Genomic DNA, 15718 nt, shown 5'->3' with positions numbered 1-15718 from the left:
CAGGGGCCAGAGATGCTAAATGTCTTGGATCTCAAATAAATAGTTCTCAAATGCCCAGAGCATCCCCTGAGAGGCCCTGAGAAAGGCCAGGACCCTTAAGAAGACCTACAGCTCATCTGCAGTCAGTCCCTACCTAACCTTCTGGGCTGTAGCACCTACACCGCCCCACATCCTGGGCAACACACTCGTGCTTCTACCCTGGCTGCCGTCCCCCGGTTGTCTACAGAGAAGCCTCCCTGCTCCCACCCTCCTCTTTAACCTCACTAGTGCCTGATTTTTTATTTATTTTTATTGTACTGTGGCAAGAACAACTTAACATGAGCTCTGTCCTTGCAACAAGGCAAAAACTTTCTAATGTACAACAGAGTACAATGCTGGAGTGCCAACCCCAGAGCTCAGTCATCTTACTTAATTGAAACTTTCGGCCTGTTGCTAACTCTTCATTTCCCCCTCCCCTGGTTACTACCGCCCTGGCCTTTGATTCTATGAATCTGACTACTTTTAGATATCTCATGTACATGAAATCATGCAGTATTTGTCTTTCTACACTTTAGCCTTGCTTTAAAATTGCCCATGTATGGGCCTGTCTCCTCTCCTGGACTGTGGGCTCTTCAAGCACAAGGACTACGTTTTGCTGATGCCTGCATGGCCAGTGCTTTGCTCTGTAAATACTGAATGAATGAGTGAATGAATGGGAGGTTCATAGATAAATTCTTCTATTGACTAGGGGAGTCCTTGGTGTGTAAACAATGTCCTGACTTTAGCAGTGATGTCCATTTGTCTCTTCTTCCTTTTAGTGATTATAATCACCTTCCTCCTTCCAGAGATTAGAACTCCTTGCATTTTGACTGGATCCAAAGGCCACCCAACTAAAGATTACCTTTCGCAGCCTACATGTGCCCACATGACAGTGGGATGTAGGGAGAAATGAAAGAAAAGACATATACCACTTCAGGGACCAAACCTTAAAAGGAAAGTGGTTGTCCTGCATACACAAGAATGCCAATGTTGTGGTAGTTCCAACCATGCCAATGAGGACAAGACACTCTAGCCGATGGTAAAGTAACAAAACAGAAGGATTCTGGCACAGAGCTGCCAATCTCCGGCCACACACCCATGGGACTATTTGTGAGTGGAAGTAAACCCCCACCTTCCTTAACTCATTTGCTATGTTGTCTGCATTAATGTAGTCAAGTGAATTTTCTTCTTCTTCTCCATAGTGTCTCTCGAAGATTCACTTATTCAAGAGATCCTATTTTCCTAGAAGCAACTCACACTCAATCTTTTTATACAACTCTTTTCTCCACATTCTGTTGTTTCACTGGAAGAAGTAAAATAGCTATTTTATGAGAGAGGTATGAGAGGGGTCCACCATTATCAATTTAAGAATTAACCACAAAATTTTAAATAGAGAAAATAATTTACCTAAACCAAATTTTCATTTTAATTTGTTCAATTTCCTCTTGATTCAATTCCACTGCCATAGGCTGAATACCCATTCTGTTTAAGGTGCTCAGGAGGAAGAAAAAGCAGAACAAGCTGGATTAAATGGGGAAGATACATAATCTAAAAGACATGATTCCCTCTGTGAGAGGGAAGGTATTTCTGAGAACAAGGACACATGATTACATAAAGATACACAAGCTCTTAACTCATATGAGTAAGTGATGCGTAAGTCTGTCCTGGTGTCATTACTGATTATGCAATCCAAGGCAACTGCCAAGGCCTAATTGAACTAAATTCCATTAATGCCTGCCTGAACCCAACTGAAGGATTATTCAGGCTACACATTCCCCATCCTCTCTGCCTTGGCCTTCATTTGGCCACTCCACTAGTGCTTTAGGAGAGCAAATGGAACAAAGCCATCCAGTCAAGGTTGCTTCATGTCTGTCTCTCTGACGAAATCAGATAAGGTTTAGTAGAAGGAAATCTCCAAAGTTGGGTTTCCAAACAAAGAAGTATTTTTTTTTTAATTCTTTCAATGACTTTAATATCAGAAAAATATTATAATGTCTCTATTCTTTTTTTTTTAATTTTCAGCATAACAGTATTCCTTGTTTTTGCACCACACCCAGTGCTCCATGCAATCCGTGCCCTCTCTAATACCCACCACCTGGTTCCCCCAACCTCCCACCCCCCTGCCGCTTCAAACCCCTCAGATTGTTTTTCAGAGTCCATAGTCTCTCATGGTTCACCTCCCCTTCCAATTTACCCCAACTCCCTTCTCCTCTCCATCTCCCCTTGTCCTCCATGCTATTTGTTATGCTCCGCAAATAAGTGAAACCATATGATAATTGACTCTCTCCGCTTGACTTATTTCACTCAGCATAACCAAACAAAGAAGTATTTTAAACTCATCACCGGCGTCTATCTCCAATTACCAAAAAACAATCTGTCTCTAGCATGCTAGTCTTTCCTTTCCCTTGAGAAGCTGTGACGCTCCAAGGAGGGGAGGCAAGGACCTGTCCTTATAAGGATGCTGGGAGGTTGGATGAATTTTATAGGTAAAGCATTTAAAGGTTAAGCACAACTAAACCTTATGCTCAGCACTATCTCAGCCTTGAATACCATTAAGGCTAATTTGTCCATGGCTATTTACAATCCTTTATTTCCCAGTACCCAACAACAGAAAGAAAGCAATCCATCAGAGACACACATCTCCTGTCAAAGAGTTCTTGCCAACAGAGCTGCGGGATGGCCTTCATCTATAGACAAGCATGTGTGTCTTGAAGGCCACAGCAAGGCAGTGTAGTGAGCAGGGTTGGCGGAATGTTTTTTGCTCCGCTAAAGAAAGCACCTCTATAGCAAGACAAGAAGGTAGATCTTCCTTTACCCAAACCTCCAGCATTATTCATAGCAGCTTTAGATTCAGTTCATGCCTATTTTAAACATTATTAAAATATGTACCTGCATGTGTCGATCTTTCTCTCCATAATCCTTCTTGGATATTGCATTACAAATCAACCCAAAAGTTCAATTAATGATATCCAATTAAAAAACAGATTAAGAGACTCATGGAGGAAACACTAAGGTTAATGAAAATGTTATTTCAACATGAAAATTGCCTAAGAACCTGGTACTAAAATTTTGAATATTAATTATCCCTGCTATTTTAAGCCCTGCTTTTATAATGTTATTCCTTCCACTTCTTTTTATCACACTTTATGACAAAACCACAATAGTCCTACACAATTATGCAAGTCTCTTAAATTTAAAAAAATAAGAACTTAGAAAGTGAGACTTTGAGCATCCAGAATTAATAAGAACATTTTAAACAAGTTGATATTAAATAAACAAAACAAGTCAGAGAGTTACTCCTATCTAAATAAAATGGATTCTCTACATATGGAGTACTCTGGAAAAAATGAAAGCAACAACAAACAAGTAACTAGCAGACATCCCAGCCATCACTACATACCTGTGTAAGGTTTGCCGCTTGTTTTAAGATGCTTTTTTTTAACTGTTCTGCTCTCTTTGCATGAAAAGAATTACTTTGACTCTGGATGACAAATACAATTCCTTTTAAATCTAGAACCAAAAAAAAAGATTTCAGGTATTTATTTTTCAACAACTGAAATAAACTTAAAAGCAAGTTTAAAAAAGAAAAGCTGCAAGGCAAGCCTTCGGGCCATAAAAAAATCCATTTAAATGTAATCATAGCGACAAAAATCTCTTTTTGAACTGATCTCTGAAACATCCTTCCTAGAAGTTAGCAAATAAGCTCACTGTACTCCATCAAATCTGCAGTAACAAATGTGCACCTGCTCCTGCGTCTGTCGAAAGCACAACTGGTAAATGTGAGAAAGTAGGAAAACGTCGACAACACTAGCTTCCCCGGTAGCTGAAAATCTTGCTTGCCACTAGCCTTCTAATGAGTCACACATAACCCTACCTTGCACCGTGGCTTGTTATGGGTTGAAGGGCATCCCTCAAACACCACAGGTTCAAGTCCAACCCTCCAGGACCTCCGAATGTGACCTTACTTGGAACCGAGTCTTTACAAAGAGGCACTCAAGTTAAAGTGTGGTTGTTGGTGGGGGACCTAAGCCAGTATATTTGGTGTCCTTACACAAAGAGGAAATCTGGACGCAGATACACAGAGGGAAGATGATATGAAGCCCCTGCGAGAAGACAGCCTTCTACAAGTCACAGAGAAAGGCCTCAGAAGAAACCAACCCTGCCCACACCTTGGGCTCAGACATCCCCCCTTCAGAACTGTGAGATGCATTTCCATTTTTTTTTTTTTAAGATTTTATTTATTTATCAGAGAGAGAGGGGGAGAGAGCGAGCACAGGCAGACAGAATGGCAGGCAGAGGCAGAGGGAGAAGCAGGCTCCCTGCTGAGCAAGGAGCCCGATGTGGGACTCGATCCCAGGACGCTGGGATCATGACCTGAGCCGAAGGCAGCTGCTTAACCAACTGAGCCACCCAGGCGTCCCTGCATTTCCATTTTTAAGCCACACAATTTGTGGCATTTTGTTTCAGCAAACCTAGCAAACTAATAACACCACTTCAAAAATGTTTTGGATGGGTCTTTAAGGTGACAATCAACAGTGACGACTTCTGTCCCATCAGGTCACGAGAGCTTGCAAATAAATAACTCCATAATCTCTACTCTACTTCACAGGGCTCCTGGCCAGAATTACATGTTATCTCCAGGAAAACAGCCACTATTCCACAGGAGCCTCACAAGAAGTGTGGCATACAAGCCAATCTACAACAACACTGGCAGTGTTTGCCAGCCCCCTAGACTCTCGCTTCAGGGTGGCCAGTTTTCTTGCAATGACGAGCACAGAGCAAACCCTTGAATGTTAGGCCCACCTGACCAGGGAAGACAATTGGAGGTCTTGCCAGCAAAGATGGTTGCTTGGTCCCACAACGGAGAAGCACATTAGGTTCTGAGTTTGCAATAAGGCAACGGATAAAAACAGCCCTAGGGTCACTGCCCTGTGCCCAGAAAGGGGCGTTGGCAAAAGGCAGACCTCACATAAATTGTAGCCTCCAGTCACCTTATAGCAATAAATATGGGGACCAACCCCCCCACCATGTGCCTTTCCTTTTAACACCTCGACTCAGAGACATAATTTGGTTTTAATTTTATCCCATATATTTTATTGTTTTCATGTTCAGTTCTATAGTTCCATTCATTTATTCAATCACTCAAATATTCATACAGCAAATAGCTCCACAGTGAGCCATCTAGATCCTAAAAATAACCCCAAATGCTCTTTGGTTAAAACTCAATAAAAAATTTAAAGGGAAATGTTCAACAAGCTATTGAATATGACCTAATTCTTTTCCTTTGGGGGTTTATATAAATATGAACATTCCACATACCTACCTCTATTTCAAATCAGCTTCTTGGCTTTATAAGTAGGACATACAGATAAGACTTGTACAAGTATCTCATGTTTCAACTGAAATGTAGTATTTGTTCTACTGTATTGAAACATTAATGTAAGTGATATATCAAAAGAGGAGTTATAAAGACTTACTTTTGTTAAAAATGAGATAAACTTCAGAGAAAAATTTTTGCAAAATTTTGCAAAAAAAAGCTGAAGATGCACATTCCCAACAACCCAGAAACTCCACTCCTACTAATCATCCTTGAGAAACTTGCATATGCATAAACAAGGATATAGAATAAGAGTGCTCACAGCAGGGTTGTGTAAAAGGAAAAAATTTGAAGCAACTCCAATACCCACTAATAAGATAAGCCAACTAGAATACTATGCAGCAATGAAAATGAACAGGTACTTGAGGCATCATCCCAGATGGATATTATAGGTGAATCCTACAGACTGAAAAACAAAAGCAAGCTTCAAAGGAATAACCATATAAATCAAAGGTTTGTGAAAAGATATGCACAAATATATATAAGATGGATATATCACATGTGATCAGAAAATATAAAAGATTACATGAGAACACCAAATCAAGACCACATTATAAGGCTCCCGCTACATCAGGAATGTTTTATTTCTTAAACTAGTTGGTAGATACATGGATGTTCATTGTATCACTCTTTGTGGCTTCCCCTATGTTCAAAATAATTCATAAGAGGATTTTTAAAAGAGCAAATCCATCTGTCAAAAGGTTAATACTGCAGTAATCAACTCCTGCCTTTTCTTCTACCAGATCAGCAAAATTCCCACTGCTCCCACAAAGACAACAGTCCTTTCACATGGGAAAGAGGGTTTGCAAGAAGAAAAAAGTGAATCCTTCTCCTTTGCTTGCACCTGAGTCACATGCTGTGGGTTGTGTTTGTTTTTTCTGCTACTAGGAAACCACCTTCCTTCTTATCCTTGATCACACGTGCTCTGGGCACTCATCCAGCAAATGTGCCTAAGTCTGTACTGAGGGCAAGGTTCTGGCGTGCTGAGAGAGGGAAGCACAGTCCCAGCAATAGCGAGCCCGAGCCAAGGTAATAAGACAGCCATTACAGTACAGAGCCAAGTGGGGAACTACGGGAGCACGGGGTGGGGGAGGGGGGAGAGCAAGTGCAAGCAGACCTTCTGGAAAGGGGCATTTCCTGCCTTTCCTTTAAAATGCTGCAATTTTCTGCAGACCCAGGCAGAGAGGGTGGCAGATCAGAGGCGGAGAAGGAAGCAGGGTTATCACAGAGCCCACAGCCTGCCTTCTCTCTGCAGCATCAGGAGTTGGTGACCGGGGAGTCTGTCAGGTACTTGAGAGAAAAAGATGAAGGGAACAGTCAGCGATGAAGCTAGAGGAGGAGGCTACCTCAGCCAGATCAGACCATGAAGGATTTAAGTGCACACTAAGAGTGCATCTTTAGAGTAATAGCTTTCAAACATGGGAAGGGCCATGGAGCCATCCAGGACCCCACAGAGTGGGGCCTCCACAGAAAGTGATGAGGATCCTATGTCCTGGGGATGCCACAGAAGAGGTGGGAGAAGCTTCTCAACAGAGAGGGCGGTGACGTCTGGGAGAGCATGTGGAATTAGGGCCCTGAAAACGGTAACAGCTGGGAATGGCTGAGAAATAGGGTGCAAATCGGGCAGTTACTGGTGATGAGGCGAAAGAGGAATAAAGGGGTCGTACACCGAGTGCCTGACGACAATGAAGGGCACGATGGGCCACAAGAGGAAGATAAATCACTCAAGACCGGGAAAGAACCTGTGTGGGTCTGAGGCCAATGGTAAGCCGCAGAGCATTAAGGAAAGGTGATGGAACCAAGAAGGTCCCTAGAAAAGACCCCTGAAGGAGAAATAGTAATTCTTTGAAGGAAAAAGAAATCAAAGGTTCTCTATTTAGACTAATAGACTAAATAGACTAATAGAAATTAGTCTATTTCTCTGATAAGAAATTAGTCTACTAAGCACTAATCCCTCGGGGACAGAGGTAATGTAGAAACACAGACTCCATCCTGCCGCTGTCTCTCTGATGAGCAATCAGCGTGCAGCTCTTCTGATAAAAGCCGAACAGCAAGCGGACTCAGGAGTTTAGGCTGAGGGATAAATACGCACACACACACATGCATGAAGAGCCACTCCAGTTGTATTCCACTTGGTGAGAGTAACTGTCACCCATGCATCTCCTGACCAGGCAGTGAGCCGAAACAGGAAAAAGGCCACCTCACCCTGAGTGTGGAGAGACTCTGATTCTCCTGGGGGGCTGCTTTTGCAGTCCACCCCCCAACGCCCCCAAGCCTGCAGACTCAGGTTGACACTGTGGCAAATAAGGCCCCGAGGTCTTTTTGGATAGGCCGATACCAAAGCACCTATCACTAGATTTGCCATTTGTAATCGCAGGAGTGCTGATTTACTTACCCAGGTAACTTCCCCTTGGTTCTTTCAAGCCCATATCCTAGACTAGTGACATTAGTTCATTTAACAACCATCTTCAGATTTTCAGGGCACCTGGGTGGCTCCGTCAGTTAAGCGTCCCACTCTTGATTTTCGCTCAGGTCATGATCCCTCAGGGTCATGAGATCGAGCCCCACATCAGGCTCCGTGCTGACATGAGCCTGCTTAAGATTCTCTCTCTCCCTTCCCCCCTACCCTCCCAACCCTAAAAATAAAAAATAATAATCATGTTCTATAAGGAGCCCCAGGAGCCTCATCAAATTTCATAAAATAAATACAAAAACAAATGCCCAAACCCACAAGTGTTGGCAGCAGGAAGAACATCTCCACAAAGGGAGAAGTGGCTAGTCATCCAGGGTGTCATAACATATAGAAGAGAAAGCACTGAACTAACGAGGCTCCTTCAATATGCCAGTCTCAGAGCTGACGGCATGCATGCCCGGGACCCCAGCACAGGCCACCCAGGGCTCCTCTCCTGCCTTCCCGACTCTGCAGAGCCCAGGCCTGTGAAAGAAAGACCTAGAAAGGAAAGTGTGCCCTTTCTCTCCTGTCCAGAGTCTACCTCGGTCCCCACGGCCTACCCTGGGACCACCAACATCGACAAAGTTCACATAGATGTCGGTCTTCTCTGTCCTCTTGTCACCATTCGGGGACCTATTTCTCACAATGCCAGAAAGCAGCAACGACAACTGTGACATCATGGTCACATTTCTGAAGATGCTCACAGTACACTGAAGTGGGGGACAAGTAAGGGTACACAGGGGCCGTGACGGCGGCAGGGGTGTCCATAACAATGCGAGTAGCTGCTTCTGCACCAGCGTTCTCAGGACGGGTTTGGCGTGTGGTGGGTAAGCTGACCCGTGGGGAAAGCAGTGTCTGCAAGTCAGCAAGTGGAAAATCGGGCCCCAGGCCGAGGGGAGTCCTTCTCTTCCACGAAGTGTGGGCCTCGGATGACAGAGACTCTGTCTTACTGTCCCCATCGCCCCCTCAGTGTTCACCTGGCCCAATCCTCCACCCTTACTGGAAACTCAGTAAACAAGGGTCAAGGGAATTCAATCTAACATAATGGCTGTTGTTCCCAGTACAAATCACATGTCACTCTGTGGATGCGAAAAGTGTTCTCCTCGGGTCTGCGTGAGGGTAGATGTGGGCCCAGGCCCAAGACAGAACATTTGCACAGCAGTACTGACCTTATAAAGAAAATCAGGAAGAGAATTCATTTCACTGAAATATAATTTACAAGAAATATACCTGGGTACATACTCATAAGTTAAAAAAAAAAATCATTACTTACCTATGTCACTTGTCCTTGAGACACCACTTTTCTCCAAATTCTGTATTTTGGATAAAAGAGAAAAAGATAAATCTCCCCACATCACAAGGCTAGCAAAACACCAAAAAAATAAGCACGGTACACAGTAACATTTGGGGCAAGACGGCAAAGAGGATTGCTAAGGCTTAACTGGTTCATAATGTTCTGGGGAGAGTTCATTTAAAAATCCCGCGAATCCCATAGCACGGCCCACAAAACAGAGGCAGTCTCAACGCTGCCAGCGCGTGGTTCACGATGATGAGCCCCACTAACTATGGGATTTATCACCTTGTGGGCTCGGACATACCAGCATCTAGAACATCACCACCACATTCTCTTCCATCCGAGGAGCAGCACTGGGGGCCTCAGCGGGACCCAAGAAGGCAATCAGCCAGCAGTTCGTGAGCACAGAAGGGGCCTTTCAGAGCTTTAGAGCTCTGGACACAGAAATCCAGACGTGTGCACAGAAACACCTGGTCCTAATCCTGATCCTGAGCCTAGGTGGACCGGGGGAGGGGCTCGTAAACAATTTCTCTGACAAAGAGCAAAGTGTCAGCAGCTACCTCTGCCATGTTCACAGTCTTCTCTGGCAGACAAGGAAGGAATTTTCTCTCTAATTGCCCTTTTCTGCTTTCAACTGCCATTCACTATAATTATAACAATTGGATAGTGGCAAATATCCTTCAATTTTCTTCACAGACTGCAAGGAGAAATGCACTGGTGAGCCTTTACCAACAAAACTGGGAACAGCTTAAAAGCCAAGATACAGCCAGAAAAAGAAGGAGTCTCGGAATGCCAAAGGGGCCGTGACAAAAGAGAGGGAGGGCGGAGAGGGAAACACAGGACAGTGTCTATCTTCTGCAGCATTTCCTGCAATTATCTTTGTCTCAAGAATAGAAATACCACTGAGTGGAGGAGAACCCCATGGTTGGGTACCACTTTGTTATGCCTCGGGACCAAGTGACACTTAGTCCTGATAAAACACGGACTTTTCGGAAAAGCCCACTAAAAAATACTGGAATGCTGCGCTGCTTCCTAACTGTGCTAAACCAAAGCTGGGTCATCATTGTAAGTTAGCACATATGGAATCACTGCATCTCCCATGCTCTGAACGCCACCGCTGGTCAGGAGCACAGCCTGCCCTCGGGGAAGCAGCGCTGGCCTCAGAACCAGAAATGCCAATCAGCATTCACCCCTAACCTGCTGCCCATCCCTTGATCAAGCTGCCCGCTCCTTTCAAGGCCACAGCTTTGGCCAGTAGATGAGGATGGTAGAAAATTTCCAAGTTTAGATTTACAAACAGCATTGGCGTGGGTAAAGAAAATACTGTGTATACACACAGTGGAATACTATTCAGCTTTAATAAGGAAGGACATTGTGGCACATGCTACGCCAAGGTACCTTGAGGACATGACGCTAAATGCAATCAGCCAGACACAAAAAGGCAAATACTGTACAATTCCACTGACAGTGTTGTCTGATTCATAGAAATGGAAAGTAGAAGGGTGGTTACCAGGGACCAGGGACGGGGAACAGAGAGCTGTTTACTGGGGACATTTTTAGTTTTGTGAGATGGAAAGAGTCCTGGAGATTGTCTGCAGGAGAGTAGGAATATCCTTACTACTGCTGATCTGTACCCTTAGAACTGTTTACGATGGTAAATTTTATGTTATGTGTATTTTATCATAATTTTAAAAGAGAGAGAGAGAGAGATGATCCAACCCAACACTCCACTTTACAAATGAGAAAATGGAGGCTCAGAACAGGTAAAGGATTTGCTGGAAGTCCAACAGTCATTCTAGCCACAGAACCAGGATGAAAATCCAGGTCTTCTGAGTTCTTCCCCATGTTCCTTTTTTTCCACCCGTGGGATAATGCATGCCCTGTCTTCCAGAGGCATATTCTCCGGAAAACATGTACCAGAAGAAAGCACGCTTAAGAGTGAGCTCCAAGTGACACCCACAACAAAAATCACCTGTAGCCATAAGCTGAAATATTTAAAACAAAACAAAACCAAAACCAAAAAAAACCCCTGAACTCAGTGTTTCCTGACTACCTTAAGCTGGAAACCAACTGGACGTCCTACCACATCTCTTTGTGAAACCAAAGAAAATCAACCAAAATTACACATCTTTCCATTTGTTATTAAGCTTTGCGGTTCCAACTGGCTGAAAACAATAGCTCGGAAATGATTAACCATTTCGAATGGCTCGATTTGTAAACTGTAAAAATAAAACATCCCAGAACGACCGCATTAAATGAACTGAATGGAACGAAAACGGTCTTGAGCAATTTCCCCTTTGAGAAAGAAAATTAGACTAAATGAACGAATTGACAGGACATTTAAAATTCTGTCTCCAGCTTTCCTCGTGAAAAGGCTTAGCTCTTCCTAAGAAGAAACACGTGGTTCGTTTTATTATCTCTGCTGCCACATGTTTCTTACACTGACTATCAGTATCAGTCAAAATGAGCTCACTGTTAAAGTTTTGTAAGTCAACTGAATTGCTATTCAGATAGGAAAGCAGTTTCTTACTAATGTATCTACCCCACAGGCAGCTCCTACCCTGGCTGGGAAGAGACAAATCCAAGTCACCCTTTGGTGTAGGTTTTATTTGTGAAGACACGATAGATATGAACATGTGCAATCCACATGTGTACTGCCTCATTTACAAAGCCTTCATGAAAAGATAAAACATCCTCCAAAGAATCTCATAGGAAATCTTCTAAGAAGAGAAGTAAAATGGCATCTTGTACCCACTTGCAAACAACTGCCATCCCCTAGATGTTGAATGAAGTGAATTGGTCAGAATGTGTTCATCAGTGGACTCAGCTAAAAGCTGGTCCTTTGTTTTAATTTTGCCCCTACCACTTACTAGTTCAGGCCTCAGTTTCTCATCTGTAAACAAGAAGAATAATTACAAGACCTACATTACAGGGTCATTGTGATAACTTCATTAGGTAATATAACGTTGAGCATATCATCTGCCCAAAGAAAATGCTCACTAGTTGTTAACTATTAATCTTTATCATCATGAACATCTACTTCATATGAAGTCAACTAACACCATAAAAGAAATTTAATGGACAAAAGTGGTAAGGTCAATGGTTCCTGTTTTTATTTTGACTTAATGTTCCATCTGAAAGGCTGTATAAGGTATCTCTTGCTGTCATATCAGGTACACATTTAAATAGGGTCTGGACAGCAAAGGAAACAGTCAACAAAACAGAAAGGCAACCCATGGAATGGGAGAAGATACTAGCAAATGACTCTACAGAAAAAGGGTTGATGCCCAAGATCCATAAAGAACTTCTTAAACTCAACACCCAAAAAACAAAGAATCAAGTCAAAAAATGGGCAAAGGACATGAACAGACACTTCTCCAAAGAAGACATACAAATGGCTAACAGACACATGAAAAAAATTTTCATCATCATTAGCCATCAGGGAAATTCAAATCAAAACCACACTGAGATACCACCTTACACCAATTAGAATGGCCAAAATTAACAAGACAAGAGACAACATGTGTTGGAGAGGATGTGGAGAAAGGGGAACACTCTTACACTGTTGGTGGGAATGCAAGTTGGTGCAGCTACTTTGGAAAACAGCGTGGAGTTTCCTCAAAAAATTAAAAATAGAGCTACCCTATGACCATGCAACTGCACTATGGGGTACTTATCCCAAAGATACAGACGTAGTGAAAAGAAGGGCCATGTGCACCCCAATGTTCATAGCAGTAATGTCCACAAATAGCCAAACTGTAGAAAGAGCCGAGATGCCCTTCAACAGACGAAAGGGTGAAGAAGATGTGGTCCAGGGTGCCTGGGTGGCTCACTGAGTTAAAGCCTCTGTCTTTAGCTCAGGTCATGATCCCAGGGTCCTGGGATCGAGCCCAGAGTCAGGCTCTCTGCTCAGCAGAGAGCCTGCTTCCCTTCCTTTCTCTCTGCCTGCCTCTCTGCCTACTTGTGATTTCTGTCAAATAAAATCTTATTAAAAAAAAAAAAAAAAAGATGTGGTCTGTATATACAATGGAATATTACTGAGCCAGTGGAAAAGATAAACACCCAACTTTGGCATCAACATCGATGGGACTGGAGGAGATTATGCTAAGTGAAATAAGTCAAGCAGATAAAGTCCATTATCACACAGTTTCACTTATGTGTGGAACATAAGGAATAGCATGGAAGACATTAGAAGAAGGAAAGGAAAAATGAAACCAGAGGGGGAGACTATTTGTGAGAGACAGTGGACCCTGAGAAACACAGTTTTAGAGGGGAGGGGGTTGGGGGAAATGGTTGAGCCCAATGATGGCTATTAAGGAGGGCACGTATTACAAGAGCACTGGGTGTTATATGCAAACAATGAATCATGGAACACTACACCAAAAACTAATGATGACTAACATAATAAATGTTAGTGACTAACATAATAATGGTGACTAACATAATAAATAAATAGGGTCCGTCACTCTTTTAAGTGGTGGACACACACACACACACACAATCTTCAAAACAGCTCTTTGATATAGGTCCTATTACCCCATCTCCTACATGAGGAAGCTGAAGCAGAAAGGGTCAGTAAGTCCCACAGCCTATCAGTGTTGGAGGAGGGACATGAACCACAGTGTCCAACTCTACCCCTACATCACACAGGATACAATATCATAAGTTAACACAGGGGGTAAATCTGGGCAAGACTACAGGTTGAGGCAGATATGTGGCCACGGCTGAGGGGGGCACCAGAGCTGAGGGGGTGCTGTGGCCTGGAGCACGAGGCTAGGTGGGCAGGCTCCCCTGAAAACTGCACTAGATCAGAAACCTGGTTCTAGTCCAGGAACCTAGAAGAGGAGCCTAGGCCCAGAGGTCAGGCCCCAGGAGATACAATAGGGCGAGCACCCAGAATTCAGACGTGAAGCCACCAGAGGCCCTGATGTGTGGGGCAGGCCCCCAGCCCTAAGCAGGGCCGCCTGCATTCCAGAAAGCGCCCCCCAACTCTGCCACCCCTGAATAAAGCAAGCAGTGAGCTGAGGGGGAAGGAAGGCAGCTGCTTCTGAGCAAGCTGGTGGGGCAGGTCCTGATCAGTTCTGCCAAGGGTGATCAACTAATGATAATCCCAAGTTAACGTGGTTGTTGGTAAGAGCCTTAACTCCCATGTCCAGGTTCATCTACAGACTTAGGGTGACCTTGCAAATGAATTCTTCTCCAGCTCCCAGTCTCGGGTATGGTCCACAGTAGACATTTTATTACTACCTCTCCTCAAGGGATCAACGGCTTTTTTGGCTCCGTGGCCTAAGCACAAATGGGATATTTTTCAAGGATTTTAATACCTTTGTGTGAAAAATGACATGAAGATGTAAGACTCACCTTGTTTCTATTTATATTTATATATTTCAGAAGACAGATACATATATATTACCCTATTCGAGAATGTGAGTTAGAACCTATGCTTGAAAGTATAGGCTGTAATTTTCAATTCATTATACAAAATGAATTGTATTAATTCAATTCATTTGTATTCAAATTAATTCCCTATTACTATCCCTTAGGTAGCACTTCAAATTCATTACAAATGAGCTTTATTATTGTCAAACACACATACACATACACACACATATTACAATGCACACAGCTATATAAAATTACAGTATGAAAAATTCAAGGATTCAGGAAATTGAGATTCTGACTTCACTTTTTATTTTTTTTTAAGATTTTATTTATTTATTTGAGAGAGAGAGAGCACAGAATGAGAGAGAGCACAGGAGCAGGGGGAATGGGCAGAGGGAGAGGGAGAAGTAGATTCCCTGTGGAGCAGGGAGGCCCCCAACTCCATACCTGGCTCCATTCCAGGACTCCCCAGATCATGACCCAAGCCAAAGGCAGTTGCTTAACCAAGTGAGCCACCCAGGTGCCTTTTAACTGCCAGTAACCTCAGTCAAATCACGTAACTTCTTAGCGGCTAAGTTTTCTCTGCTGTACAGGCATGCCTCGTTTTATTGTGCTTTGCTTTATCATGCTTTGCAGATACCGTGTTTTTTACTAATCGAAGGTCTGTGACAACCCTGCATTCAGCAAGTCTATCAGTGCCTTTTCCTCCAACAGCATTTGCTCACTTTGTGTCTCTGTGTCACATTTTGGTGATTCTCACAATATTTCAAATTTTTTCATTATGATTACATTTGTTATGATAATCTGTAATCAGCTATCTTTGATTCACTATTATAATTGCTCTGGGGTGCCACGAGCTGCACCCATAAAAGATGGCAAACTTCAATGACAAAGGTGTCTGTGTTCTGACTGTTCCACTAACTGGCTGTTCCCCCATCTCTCTCCCTCTTCTCTGGGCTCCCTATTCCAAGACACAACAATACTGAAATTAGGTCAATTAGTAACCCTACAGTGGCCTCTAAGTGTTTAAGTAAAAGCAAGAGTTGCACATCTCTCACTTTAAATCAAAAACTAAAAACGGTTAAGCTTAGCGAGGAAGGCATGTTGAAAGCTTAGATAGGCTGAAAGTTAGGTCTCTTGCACCAAACATTAGCCAAGTTGTGAATGTGAAGAAAAAGTTTTTAGAGGAAATTAA

The 15718-nt window shown here is 43.2% G+C and overlaps 1 protein-coding gene across 3 annotated transcripts in view; it reads right to left on the bottom strand.

The window, feature by feature from the left end:
* The window catches only part of B3GLCT (beta 3-glucosyltransferase), a 115169-nt gene that overhangs the window by 82050 nt on the left and 17401 nt on the right, over nt 1–15718 (bottom strand). For all 3 annotated transcript variants that reach the window (XM_059377804.1, XM_059377802.1, XM_059377803.1), the window contains exons 3-4: nt 9121–9160; nt 3419–3528 (exon numbers count right to left, since the gene is read on the bottom strand). In XM_059377804.1, coding sequence (XP_059233787.1) covers nt 3419–3528; nt 9121–9160 — 150 coding nt within the window. The remainder of the gene's footprint in view (nt 1–3418; nt 3529–9120; nt 9161–15718) is intronic.

This window comes from Mustela nigripes, chromosome 15 (assembly GCF_022355385.1).
Source record: "Mustela nigripes isolate SB6536 chromosome 15, MUSNIG.SB6536, whole genome shotgun sequence".
NCBI lineage: Eukaryota > Metazoa > Chordata > Mammalia > Carnivora > Mustelidae > Mustela > Mustela nigripes.
Note: the sequence above shows the minus strand (reverse complement) of the source record. Positions and strands in the feature narration are given on the sequence as shown.